The sequence below is a fragment of the Glycine soja genome, chromosome 7 (genome assembly GCF_004193775.1).
Source record: "Glycine soja cultivar W05 chromosome 7, ASM419377v2, whole genome shotgun sequence".
In the NCBI taxonomy this organism is placed as follows: domain Eukaryota; kingdom Viridiplantae; phylum Streptophyta; class Magnoliopsida; order Fabales; family Fabaceae; genus Glycine; species Glycine soja.
Genome location: NC_041008.1, coordinates 19,273,470 through 19,284,947, shown reverse-complemented (window position 1 = coordinate 19,284,947; position 11,478 = coordinate 19,273,470). Strand labels below are relative to the sequence as shown.

The following is an 11,478-nucleotide window of genomic DNA, read 5'->3' as shown; positions in this document are numbered from 1 at the left end:
GCACCTAGCATCTGCAATTCAACTCAGTACTACTGATTTTCTCAGACCTCAATAACCCATTTTTGTTTTTAATGACCAGATCTTTTACCTCTGCAACATGTTGCATGTTGGTATCAAATTAGTTTTTTACTAAGTGCATCTTAACTTCTAAATTCTATATTGCTTTTTAAAAAAATGTCAATTCCCCTATTATAGCCAAAAAAGAAATAATTTAGTCATCTCTCATTTCACAAATTGCATTCATAGAGATGCCCCATGTGCTATCAACTTCATCATAATTGGATCCATAATTTTTTCTGAGATATAGGGAACTTTTTTGGAATGGATTTAAAATATCTTGAATAAGGACGAATAAACGAATTCCATGTGTGTTCATTTCAACATGAAAACGGAACTTACAATACAGATGAATTCAATTTGAGGTTTCTTTTACTTTTCTGGGAAACTCGATGCATATAATACAGCAGCGCGACACGTCTGTATCTATACTTATTATTATTTATTACTAAAAAAAACCTGCCTGATAAAATTGTAACAAAAATCATGCGAAAAAAACTCCATATTTGATCACATAAACGTAAACCCAATTTCACGTACGACAAATACTACCAAAAATATATAGCAGCTTCACATATCTAATCAGACTTGATAAAATAAAGCAGACTGATTTTTACAGCATCGAATTATCAGTTAATCAACCTCATAACATATCATATTAAACTTTATCCTGCCGCCAAAGTTTAGAAATAATATCCAACTATTATTTATCAAAATATCCAAATGGATAATCAAAAAAAGAAATAATATCCAAATAAAAAGTAAAAGAGGGAGTAAGTTAGGATAAAGACGATAACAGAGTAGAGGCTCAAATTTCCATTATATTTTCAAGTATCTTTCCAACAAAACAACAACATGGACAGCCTTCTACTTACGATCTGGACCACCTGCATAAGATCTGTTTTTTTAATTTTAAATGTTTGCATTTAGATAATTAAATCATATTCGTAAAACTATACAACCAACTTTGACTAAAATATAATCAAATGAATATTTATTGTATGCAACGGGTCTAAGATGGAGAGCTTCTTGCTTTAAAGAGGACTCTAACAATATGATTCTATGTCCCCTCCCCTTATCTTTTTTGTTATATGTATGAAAAAAAAATTAGCCCTTTTGATGGATTGTCTGCAGTCACTTTTAACAAAGTCAATCCTGCAGTCACGATCAAGAAGCTGAAATTTTATTTTCTAATATTTTATTAATTTTATAAAAGAGGAAAAATAAAATTAAAGGTGGACAATTGAGTTTTATTCTCTCTCTCTAACTGCTGAGAATCCTCATCCCGATCAAGCAAAAAGTTGGCAGTGGCTGTCTTCGAATCTCGCTTTTTTAAGACTATAAATGCTCTGATTTAGCTTGCCACATACACTATATGGGAAATCTGTAAAGTTTCTTAAGAGATAATTTTGAAAAATCTAAGGCTTTGTGCTCACCTACTGTCACAAGGATAAGAGATCATTTCACCAATATTTCTCCAATCAGAATTGTTAATAATCTTGGAAAATATGAGTCTCCCTCTACTGTGAGGGAGAGTTTCAAGGACAGTGTAGTAAATATTAAGTAATGAATGGCCTTCTGTAAATTAAAAAAAGCAGGCATAGTTTGTCCAGCTAAGTAGGTAATACTCTTTATTCCTATCTGCACTATGCAAATGCGTTGAGTACATTAGTGTACATAAATGACAAGGTATACAGTATACTATTTCACTTTATAAGTGAGGATTTTCACCATGAAATGAAACTCTTAAAACATTTTATATGTTAGAGTTAGCATTAAGCTTCCTACGAGTTAGCAGCTTTAGCATAAACTACACTCTTTCATCAACTACAGCAATATCCGATGTAGCACATTCTCCCTCTTTCGCATATCCGATGCTTTGCAAGCAACCTTGGTCGTCACTTGAGTCATCCTAGAACAACCCTGCCTATTCAAAAGAAGTACCTCACCTCACTTACGAAGAAGTAGCACTCTTGCATCTATTTCCTCAATAATGGCCTACCACTGACATGCTTTACATGTAAACATGGTGTTGGCATTACCATTGGAGGATGTAGATATTCACCAACATAGCATGGAGAAAACGAAAAAACAACTATACTCGTAACTCGTAATTCAGAACTACTTTATTGTTGGAGTTGGGGAGAAGAGAGCAGAGGGAAGGGAAAATGCCCCCAAAAAATATCTCTAATGAGTTTGTATAGACTCATGGATTTGAAGGATGGCTGGAATCAAAGGCTAAGTATATGACAAACTAGATAATAAGAAATGAGTAAAGTAAGAATAGTACAAAAAATAAGGACAACAAGGAAACAGGAAATCTGTAGAAACATGTGATGCCGAAAACAGAAAACATGTCCATAACAGTGTAACCTTTTCCACGAGTATGGGGAATAATATAAATACCTAACAGAAAACAATCCTGATGGGATGCATTCAAAATGAGAATTAAGTTCATACATTCAGACCCTTGAACAAATTTATGAAGCTGGTGCTACAGAGCTGGAGTTGACATTAACAGACACAGGGGTGGAGGGTGGAACGTATATCTGTGCCTTCTTAAGAATTTCAGCAACAACCCAATGTTTATGCTTGCTCAAAGGCCTAGAAGGATCCAGTCGAACCTAAACAACAAGGTAAAATTGATAGATTTATTAACTTTTGGGCAAAACCAAGAGTACAAATTAAGTGATAAGATCATAAGAATAACATGCACAAGAACTTAAGTGATGAACAATAAACCAATTAAATTGGTAAGTTCATGCTACTAACTTTGTCACCAATGTTACAGAGGTTGTTCTCATCGTGAGCCATGAATTTAGAGGTGCGCTTGACATAACGATCATAGACTTTGTGATAGAAAAGTCTATCCACTGCCACCACAACTGATTTCTGCATCTTATTGGAAACCACCATTCCTACTACTTGCTTCATTTTCTCCTCCCAACCTGCAATACCCAAAATTGGATTTAAAAAAAAATGTCATGAATTTCAAATTTGAGTTTCATGGATTTCAACCAGGGATGTTTGCCAAGGGTTGGAACTTGCAAAATTTAAAACCCCATAGACCATACTTAAATATACCTCCCAGCATCCAAATTTGATCATTTTGAAACCATCAAAACAAATGGAGGACAAATGCGCACAATCGCAAACTCATTACAGATTATGCAAGAACAAGAGCTTCCAAACCACCAGTAAAAAAACACTGACCTACTGCAGATGATTTTTAAGAGGCTGTTTGGACTGAGAAAATTGTTTTCTACTTTCATTTTCTAATATAACCTTTAAATATAAAAATATTCCCTTGTTCTAGTTTTATTATCATTTTGAAAACAACTTTTTATTGTTTAGGATCTGTTTTGGTAAACAACCTATGTCCTATTTAGATAAACTTCTCCCTAAGCACTTATAGGATTAAAAAAAAGGTAAAATGAATTGAACTTCTCATATAAGCTAAATTCAACTTATGCTCTTAAATTTTATAGAAGTTCTTTTCATTTAACTTCTCCAGAAGCTAAGGTGTATAAGTTGATTTTAACTTAAGGAGAAACTCAATATATTTTATCTTCTTATTTATTATTCTATAAGTGTTTATGGAGAGGTTTATCCAAACACGAGCTTAATTAAGAACTTATTGAATAAGTACTTATTATGTAAGTACTTGTGTATATGTATAAGCTGTTTTTATAATAAAAGAGAAAATAGATTAAAACTATTTTCATAAGCTATCTTCAAGACCATATGGAAATAAATTGAAAATAGTTTATAGACATATCATAAGGTATTTTCACAAGTTCTCTCAATAACTTACAGAGTGTTAATTAAATCTAAGCTGAGTTATATAAGTGTTTATGCCATAAAGTGCAAATAGACTGTAACTCTTACTTGAAAATAAAAACATTCGAAAATAAAAAATAAAAAAGTAAATGAAATTAAAAAAAAAAAACGTTTAAGAACAGCACCTAAATCCGATAATTAGCCGAACAGTACAGTCCAACGCCACACAAATCAAAAGCTCAAAAATTAAAAGCGCAGAAGAATTGGGAGAAATTGCAGAGACTACGAACCTCGAACAAAACGAAAGCAACGAAAAGTGATGGAAATTATTCCAAACGGGGAAACGAGGACTATTCCACGGAGGACCAATTCGACGTGTCTTCCGTCGTCACCGAAGTGCGGCGGCGCGAGGAGGAGTAGGCGGTGGACCAACGGCGGAGCTGCCGCTACGACTCTACGAAATGAGAAACCAAAGGAGTGAGGACTACAGGGTGAGATTTAAAGCGTTGGACCTAAAGGGCTTAAACGGTTAAACCCTTTGTATGTTTAAGAGGAAAATACATTAAATTAATACTTAAATCAGTTAAGTTTTTTTTATAAAAAAATATTATTTTAATTTTTAAAATTGTCAATTGTAATTCACTTTAAGTCTTTACTATTTAAGCATTGAAATAATTTTTATTTAATAATTTTTAAAATTAAAATATTTTTATAATTTCAAAGGTGAAATGAATTTTTCATAAGTTTTCAGAATTTGACTTACTTAAGCTTTTTAACTAACAAAAGAAATTAGTATTCATAATTTTAGAAACTATTCCTCATCTGTTTATTTTTTAATGACTATTACTCTTTTTTTTTTTCCTTAAGGAATGGATTTTTTTTGTTATAACCAATTATTCCTTTTAAGCACTTGAATTTTTTACATCAATTTTTTTTCTCTAATGATCTTGATTTCATAACATCTCAATTATTGATTAATTATTACATAAAAATTTAACGGATCTTATTTTTATTGCAGAAAAATTCTGATAAAAAAAGACGATAAAAAGAATTAACCGTCTAACCAACTTAGTCTCTTAAGGGAAACTCCTACCTGATTAACTTATCATTTATGTCACAAACTCAATGTTTGAGACTTGAGAGTTGTGGATTGTCCAACCAAAACTTTCTCTCAAAGGATGTCTCACACTTGATTAGCTTAAGTATTTATATTAGAGACTCAATGTTTGGTGGACTATGGACCCTTCAATCAACTCATTCCCTCAAGGAGCGACTCACACTTGATTAACTTACGCATTTATGATACAATATCAATGCTTAGGGGTTGTAGACCATCCAATCGACTCATCCTCTCAAAGGGATGACTTTCACTTGATTAACTTAGGCATTTACATCAAAAACTCAATGTTTGAGAGGTTGTGAATTGTTCATCTAACTTAATTAACCTCTAAGGGAGTGACTTTCACTTGAATGCTAGCTCTTTGATTCGGATTGTCAATCATGAGTCTGCATCGATGACCAACCAACTTAACCGGTTGAGCATCCTACTTTATATAGACCTTAGACTATCAGATACAAATCCCACATGACCATTAGGAGTGGCGGCAATGCTAAGCAATGCTTCATGTATCTAACGTGTTAGAGACGCATAAACAACACACTTGTATCTAGTACAAAGCCAACAAGATCATGCATAGGCATATGACTTGCAAGTCCCAATACTAGGAAGGCACATGTAAAGGACTATTGGGAGACACCAATCACACAACATATAAATAGATCGAGGTAAGTTATATGACTCTCCTTAGATTCATGGTTAGACATAATTGAGGAGAGAGGTTGATGGAGGTTCTGCGTTATGACACTCCATTCTCTTTTTTTGTTGTTGTCCTCCAACTGTCCAACGTGAACAAATATTAAAGAGAATCAAGACACTAAATTTCATTTAAGAGACTAATTTTTCAATGGTAACCACCCAACAGTGGTGACACCTCCATTACAACCACCACAAAGCACCACTGGAAACCAAAACGAAAACTACCACTGAAAAAAAAGGAAACCAAAACTAGCACTAGAAAAAAAAATTGCCATTGGAAACCAAAATCACCATAGAAACCAAAACCAACACCGGCCTTCAATTCCTCGTCGAGAAGTGGGCACTTGAAACCAAAGTTCAGTTTTTAATATAACATATAAGTCTCTCATTTTGATTAATTTTAATTTTTAATCTTAATAATTACCAAAAAAAATGCCTTTGTTTCTCTCATCAATCTCATGATTTTACTTTGCATAAAGTAAATATTCAAATATCTTACAAATTTACTTGTGAAGATTCTTGTTTAAAGACAAAAGAAAATAAAAATAGAAGCGTGCATTTTATAACATAAAATAGTCAATTATCTGATAGCAACAACAACCCAGAAGAGATAGAAGACTTACCCGAAGCCCACAAAGGAAGGCCAAAGAGGAGCATCACGCGTCCTGCCCACCTGAAGGATTATGTGTGAATTGCACTGCAAGCTTCAGCCAAGGAAGAGCACTGCCATAGAATTCGAATAAGCTAGTTAGTTACAACCACATAGAGGTTGTTAGGACCACTACCAATTTGTTATTGGTTTGTTAAGTAATCTGTTAGGAATGTAGTATCAAGGTAGTGTATAAAAGGAAGGATAATGAATGAATGAAGTAGAGAAGAATTTGCATAACTTAGCTTAATTTAGGAGGGGGCCTTGTCCTCGAACTCAAGGCATTCCTAATATCTTCCCCTTTGCTCTTAACAAATTGGTCCGACTTGCCATGGCCGATCATGCAACCCGTCGCACCACCACCGATAGGTTAAAAGAAGCCATTTCTTCCCTTTCTGATAAACACTCTGACTTAGCCAGCAAAGTTGAGGCCATGTGTGATCGTTTATCCCAACTAGCAACTTTACCTCCTTCCTTACCACCGTCATCAGCTCCGCTGCGGCCCACGGTGAAACTAGATGTTCCCCGTTTTGACGACCACGATCCTCTGGGTTGGATCTTCAAGATCTCCCAGTTCTTCAACTATCAGGGGACCCTTGAGGAAGAACACATCACTGTGGCTTCCTTTTATCTTAACGGCCCTGCCCTCAGCTGGTTCCAATGGATGTTCCGGAACGACTTCATTACGTCGTGGTCGGGCCTCCTGCAAGCTATCGAAACACGCTTTGCCCCATCGTTCTATAATGATCCCCGCGATGCGTTGTTCAAGCTCTCATAGCATGGCTCAGTGACTGAATACCTCGAGCGCTTAGCGAATCACATTATTGGGTTACCTCCTCCCTTCCGTTTGAGCTGCTTTATCTCCGACCTCATACCAGAGATTCATCGCGAGGTGCAGGCATTGCAGCCTTTGTCACTTCCCCAAGCCACGACACTCACTTGACTCTAGGAAGACAAGTTGAATGATCAAAGGAAAGGCTCCAGACCCCTTTTTTCCCCTAATCTCCAACCTGCCCCAACCTCCATTTCCCAAAATCCTAACCCTAGACCCAAACCCACTTTTACCCAACACACCCTAGAGGAGATGGCATTTTGACGCAAGAAAGGCCTCGGTTACAACAGTGATGAGAAGTAGAACTCCTCTCACCATTGTAAGGGTCGCGACCTATTATTCATTGCCGACCCCAATGAACCCGCCTTCTCCAACCCCGATAGCCCAACCCTTACCCTTCCCTCACCCCCTGACGACCCCTAGACCCTCGAGCCCACCCCAATCAACCCCCACATCAGCCTTCATGCCATGGTCAGCCTTCCCGCTACCGATACTTTTCGTGCTTACGACTTCATTAAACACGCTTATGTCACTATCCTCATCGACAGCGGCAGCACGAACAACTTCATCCAACCACGAGTGGTTAAGTTTCTTAACCTTCCCATGGAGGACACATTGCCCTTTCGTGTGATGGTAGGCAATGGTTCAGTCATGGACTGTCGACAATTATGCCCTGAAACAGCCTTGCAAATCCAGAGTCACAATTTCACAGTAACGCTACGCGTTTTACCCCTCAGTGGAACTGACGTCATTTTGGGTGTTGAGTGGCTACGTACGTTGGACCCAATAGTCACTAATTACACATCCTTCACCATGAACTTCACCCACTTGGGCCAACCAATTCGCATTTGCGTGGATGTTCACACCGAACCCGCCCCAACCTCAGCCCAATATATTAGGTGGATGATCCATACCCACTCCACCTTAGCCTTATTTCATCTTTCACTATTAACCATGTCCCAACCCGAACCACCCATGTACCCGATTCATCCTATTTTCGCCATTGAAGACCTTCTGCTCAAATTCCACACCATCTTCCAATAGCCCACTACCTTCCCTGCTCTACGCCAAAATGTCCACCACATTAACCTTATTCCTTCTGCCAATCCCATCAATGTTCGGCCGTACAGATACCCATATTTTCATAAATCTGAAATTGAAAAACAAGTGACGGAGTTACTCCAATCAAGATTAATCCAACCCATTTGAAGCCCTTTATCTTCCCTAGTGTTACTTGTGAAGAAAAAAGATAGCGCATGGCATATGTGCGTCGATTATCGCGCACTGAACTCCATCACTGTGAAAGATTGTTTTCCACTTCCGACAATAGAATAACTCCTCGACAATCTAGGCCATGCCTCGTGGTTCTCTAAGCTCGATTTGCGTCAAGATTTTCATCAGATTTTAATGGCAGACAAGGATGTTGCGAAGACGGCCTTTCGGACACACCAGGGTCACTATGAGTATCGTGTTATGCCATTCGGGTTCTGCAACGCCCCTTCAACATTTCGGGCCACCGTGAACACTTTAATTCAACCTTTTTGTGAAAATTTGTTGCAATATTCTTCGATGACATCTTGATTTACAGTGCAACCCTTCCTGATCATCTCCATCATTTGGAATGCGTTTTTCAGACTTTATCACAAGGCCAATTTTACCTCAAAAGTTCCAAATGTTTATTTGGTCAGAGACAATTGGAATACTTGGGTCAAATAGTCTCTGGCAGTGGTGTCTAACCCGACCCATCCAAAGTTAAAGCCATCCTTGACTGGCCCACTCCTTTGACTCCAAAGGAATTACGTGCCTTTCTCGATCTCACTGGGTTTTACCGCAAGTTCGTGAAGGGATACGCGACCATTGTAGCTCCCTTCACTACTTTACTATGCAAGGATGTTTTCCAATAGACATTCAATTCCCAAATTGCTTTTGATCAACTCAAATTTGCGATGACGGCAGCCTCGGTTCTTGCCCTTCCGGATTTTAGCCTACCTTTTACCATGGAAACATATGCTTTTGACATCGCTATGGGAGCTGTACAGACACAACAGGGTCACCCTTTTGTGTTCTTCAGTAAGCCATTTTTCCCCTGACTCCAATATGCCTCCACTTATGTACGCGAGTTGCACGTCATCACTGCCACAGTCCGAAAGTGGTGGCAGTATCTGCTTGGACACAATTTCACTATCCTCACCGATCATAGGAGTCTCCGAGATTTAATGTCTCAGACTATCCAGACACCCGAGCAAAAATTTAACTTGGCTAAACTCCTGGGATATGATTATGAGTTTCAGTCTGAAACAGGGGCTTCTAATGTGGTTGCGGACTCCTTTTTGCGCATTAATCCAGTCACTAGTGGCCAATGCTTCATACTATCTGTCCCCAACTTCGTCTTTATGGATAAATTGAAACAAACCTTGCTGTCCTGTTCTGCATTTCAATCTCAGTTGGAATCAGTTCAATTGAAGCCTTTGGACTACCCAAATTATCGAATTTATGGTGATCTCCTATTTTTTAAAGACACTATTTGGATTGATTCTGGTAATCCTTTCATGCCACTGTTAATAGAGTTTCATGCCACTCCTATTGGGGGCCATCTCAAAGTGAAAAAGACATTGCACCGCCTTCGATCCAGTTTTTACTGGTCCACCATAGTCAATGATGTCAAGGTGTTCATCTGCCAATGCAAGGTTTGTCAACAATTCAAACCAGTTACGCGTAAACCCGTCGGACTGTTGCCTCCAATTCTTATTCCTACCAACATTTGGGAGGATCTTTCCCTCGACTTCGTTACTCATCTTCCTTGCTCCAATGGGTTCACTTTTATCTTCGTTGTGGTGGATAGGTTCTCGAAGGGAGTTCACCTCAGAGCCTTACCAATGCAGTTCACGGCGTTTAAGGTGGTGACCCTGTTCCTAAATACAGTATGCAAACTCCATGGCTTCCTTCGCAGCATTATCTCGGATTGCAATCCCATTTTCACCAGTCCATTTTGGAGGGAGTTATTCAAGTTGAGTGATACAACGCTGTGCATGAGCATTGCCTACCATCCCCAATCGGACGGCCAAACAGAGGTCATGAATTGCATTATAGAACATTACCTCTAATCCTTTGTTCATAATCAACCATCGGATTGGTATAAATTTCTGGCCTTGGCTGAGTGGTCGTACAACACCTCTCAACATTTAGGAATCGAAATCACTCCCTATAGGTCATTTACGACAAGGCCCCACCTTCAATTCTTTTCTATCTCCAAGGCTCGTCTAGAAATGAAGTTGTCGATACTTTGCTAGTCACCAGGGAAGCTATTCACGCCAACCTCTGGCGTAAACTACTTAAGGCCCAATTTGTCATGAAACACAACACTGACAAGAAGCGCCAAGATGTCGAATACAAGGTGGGACAAATGGTTTATGTCAAACTCCGACCCCATCATCACATTTCTGTCCAGGGAACTCATCATCATCATAAACTTACCAAAAGATATTTTGGACCATTCCGCATTCTGGAGCGCATTGGTAGTGTCACTTACTGTTTGCAATTGTTGATAGAGTCCAGAATACATCCAGTATTCCACTGTTCTCTATTGCGACCCCATCACGAGCCCCTCGATTTGGATACCTCTCCCCTTCCGCCGGAAGCCATCAATAATCATCCTATCCTTGAGCCATTGACTATCCTTGCCTCTCAGACGGATTCATCAACCACACTGCCGACCCGACTCGTGCTAGTACAATGGGTGGGCCTTGCTCCAAAAGACTCCACATGGGAAAAATGGAAGGATATTCGCAAATTGCATCACCTTGAGGACAAGGTGCTATTCCAAGGGGGAGTGATGATAGCAACAACAACCAGAAGAGATAGAAGACTTACCCGAAGCCAACAAAGGAAGTCTTAAGAGGAGCATCACACATCCTGCCCACTTGAAGGACTATATGTGAATTGCACTGCAAGCTTTAGCCAAGGAAGAGCACTATCATAGAATTTGAATAAGCTAGTTAGTTACAACTACGTAGAGATTGTTAGGACCACTACCAATTTGTTATTGGTTTGTTAAGTAATCTATTAGGAATGTAGTATCAAAGCAATGTATAAAAGGAAGGATAATGAATGAATAAAGTGGAGAAGAATTTGCATAACTTAGCTTAATTCTGGAGGGAACTTTGTCCTCGAACTCCAGACATTCCCAATATCTTTCCCTTTGCTCTTAAGATTATCCCACTATGATATCTATAAGTTATTAAAATAACATCAAATCAAATCTTTACGTGTATTTTCACATAAAACAGTCAATTATCCCACTATGATAACTATAAGTTATTAAAATAGCATCAAACTTTTACGTGC

At 38.2% G+C, this 11,478-nt stretch overlaps 1 protein-coding gene across 1 annotated transcript; it reads right to left on the bottom strand.

Annotated features, from left to right (window-relative positions):
- Positions 1 to 2,302: 2,302 nt before the first annotated feature.
- On the bottom strand, positions 2,303 to 4,361 carry LOC114419122 (30S ribosomal protein S17-like). Its single transcript, XM_028384727.1, has 3 exons — positions 4,128 to 4,361; positions 2,830 to 3,005; positions 2,303 to 2,681 (listed from the first exon to the last, which is right to left on the bottom strand). Exons 2-3 carry the CDS (start codon positions 2,989 to 2,991, stop codon positions 2,538 to 2,540), a joined length of 306 nt encoding a protein of 101 aa, XP_028240528.1. The 5' UTR covers positions 2,992 to 3,005; positions 4,128 to 4,361; the 3' UTR covers positions 2,303 to 2,537.
- Between the last annotated feature and the right edge of the window lie 7,117 nt (positions 4,362 to 11,478).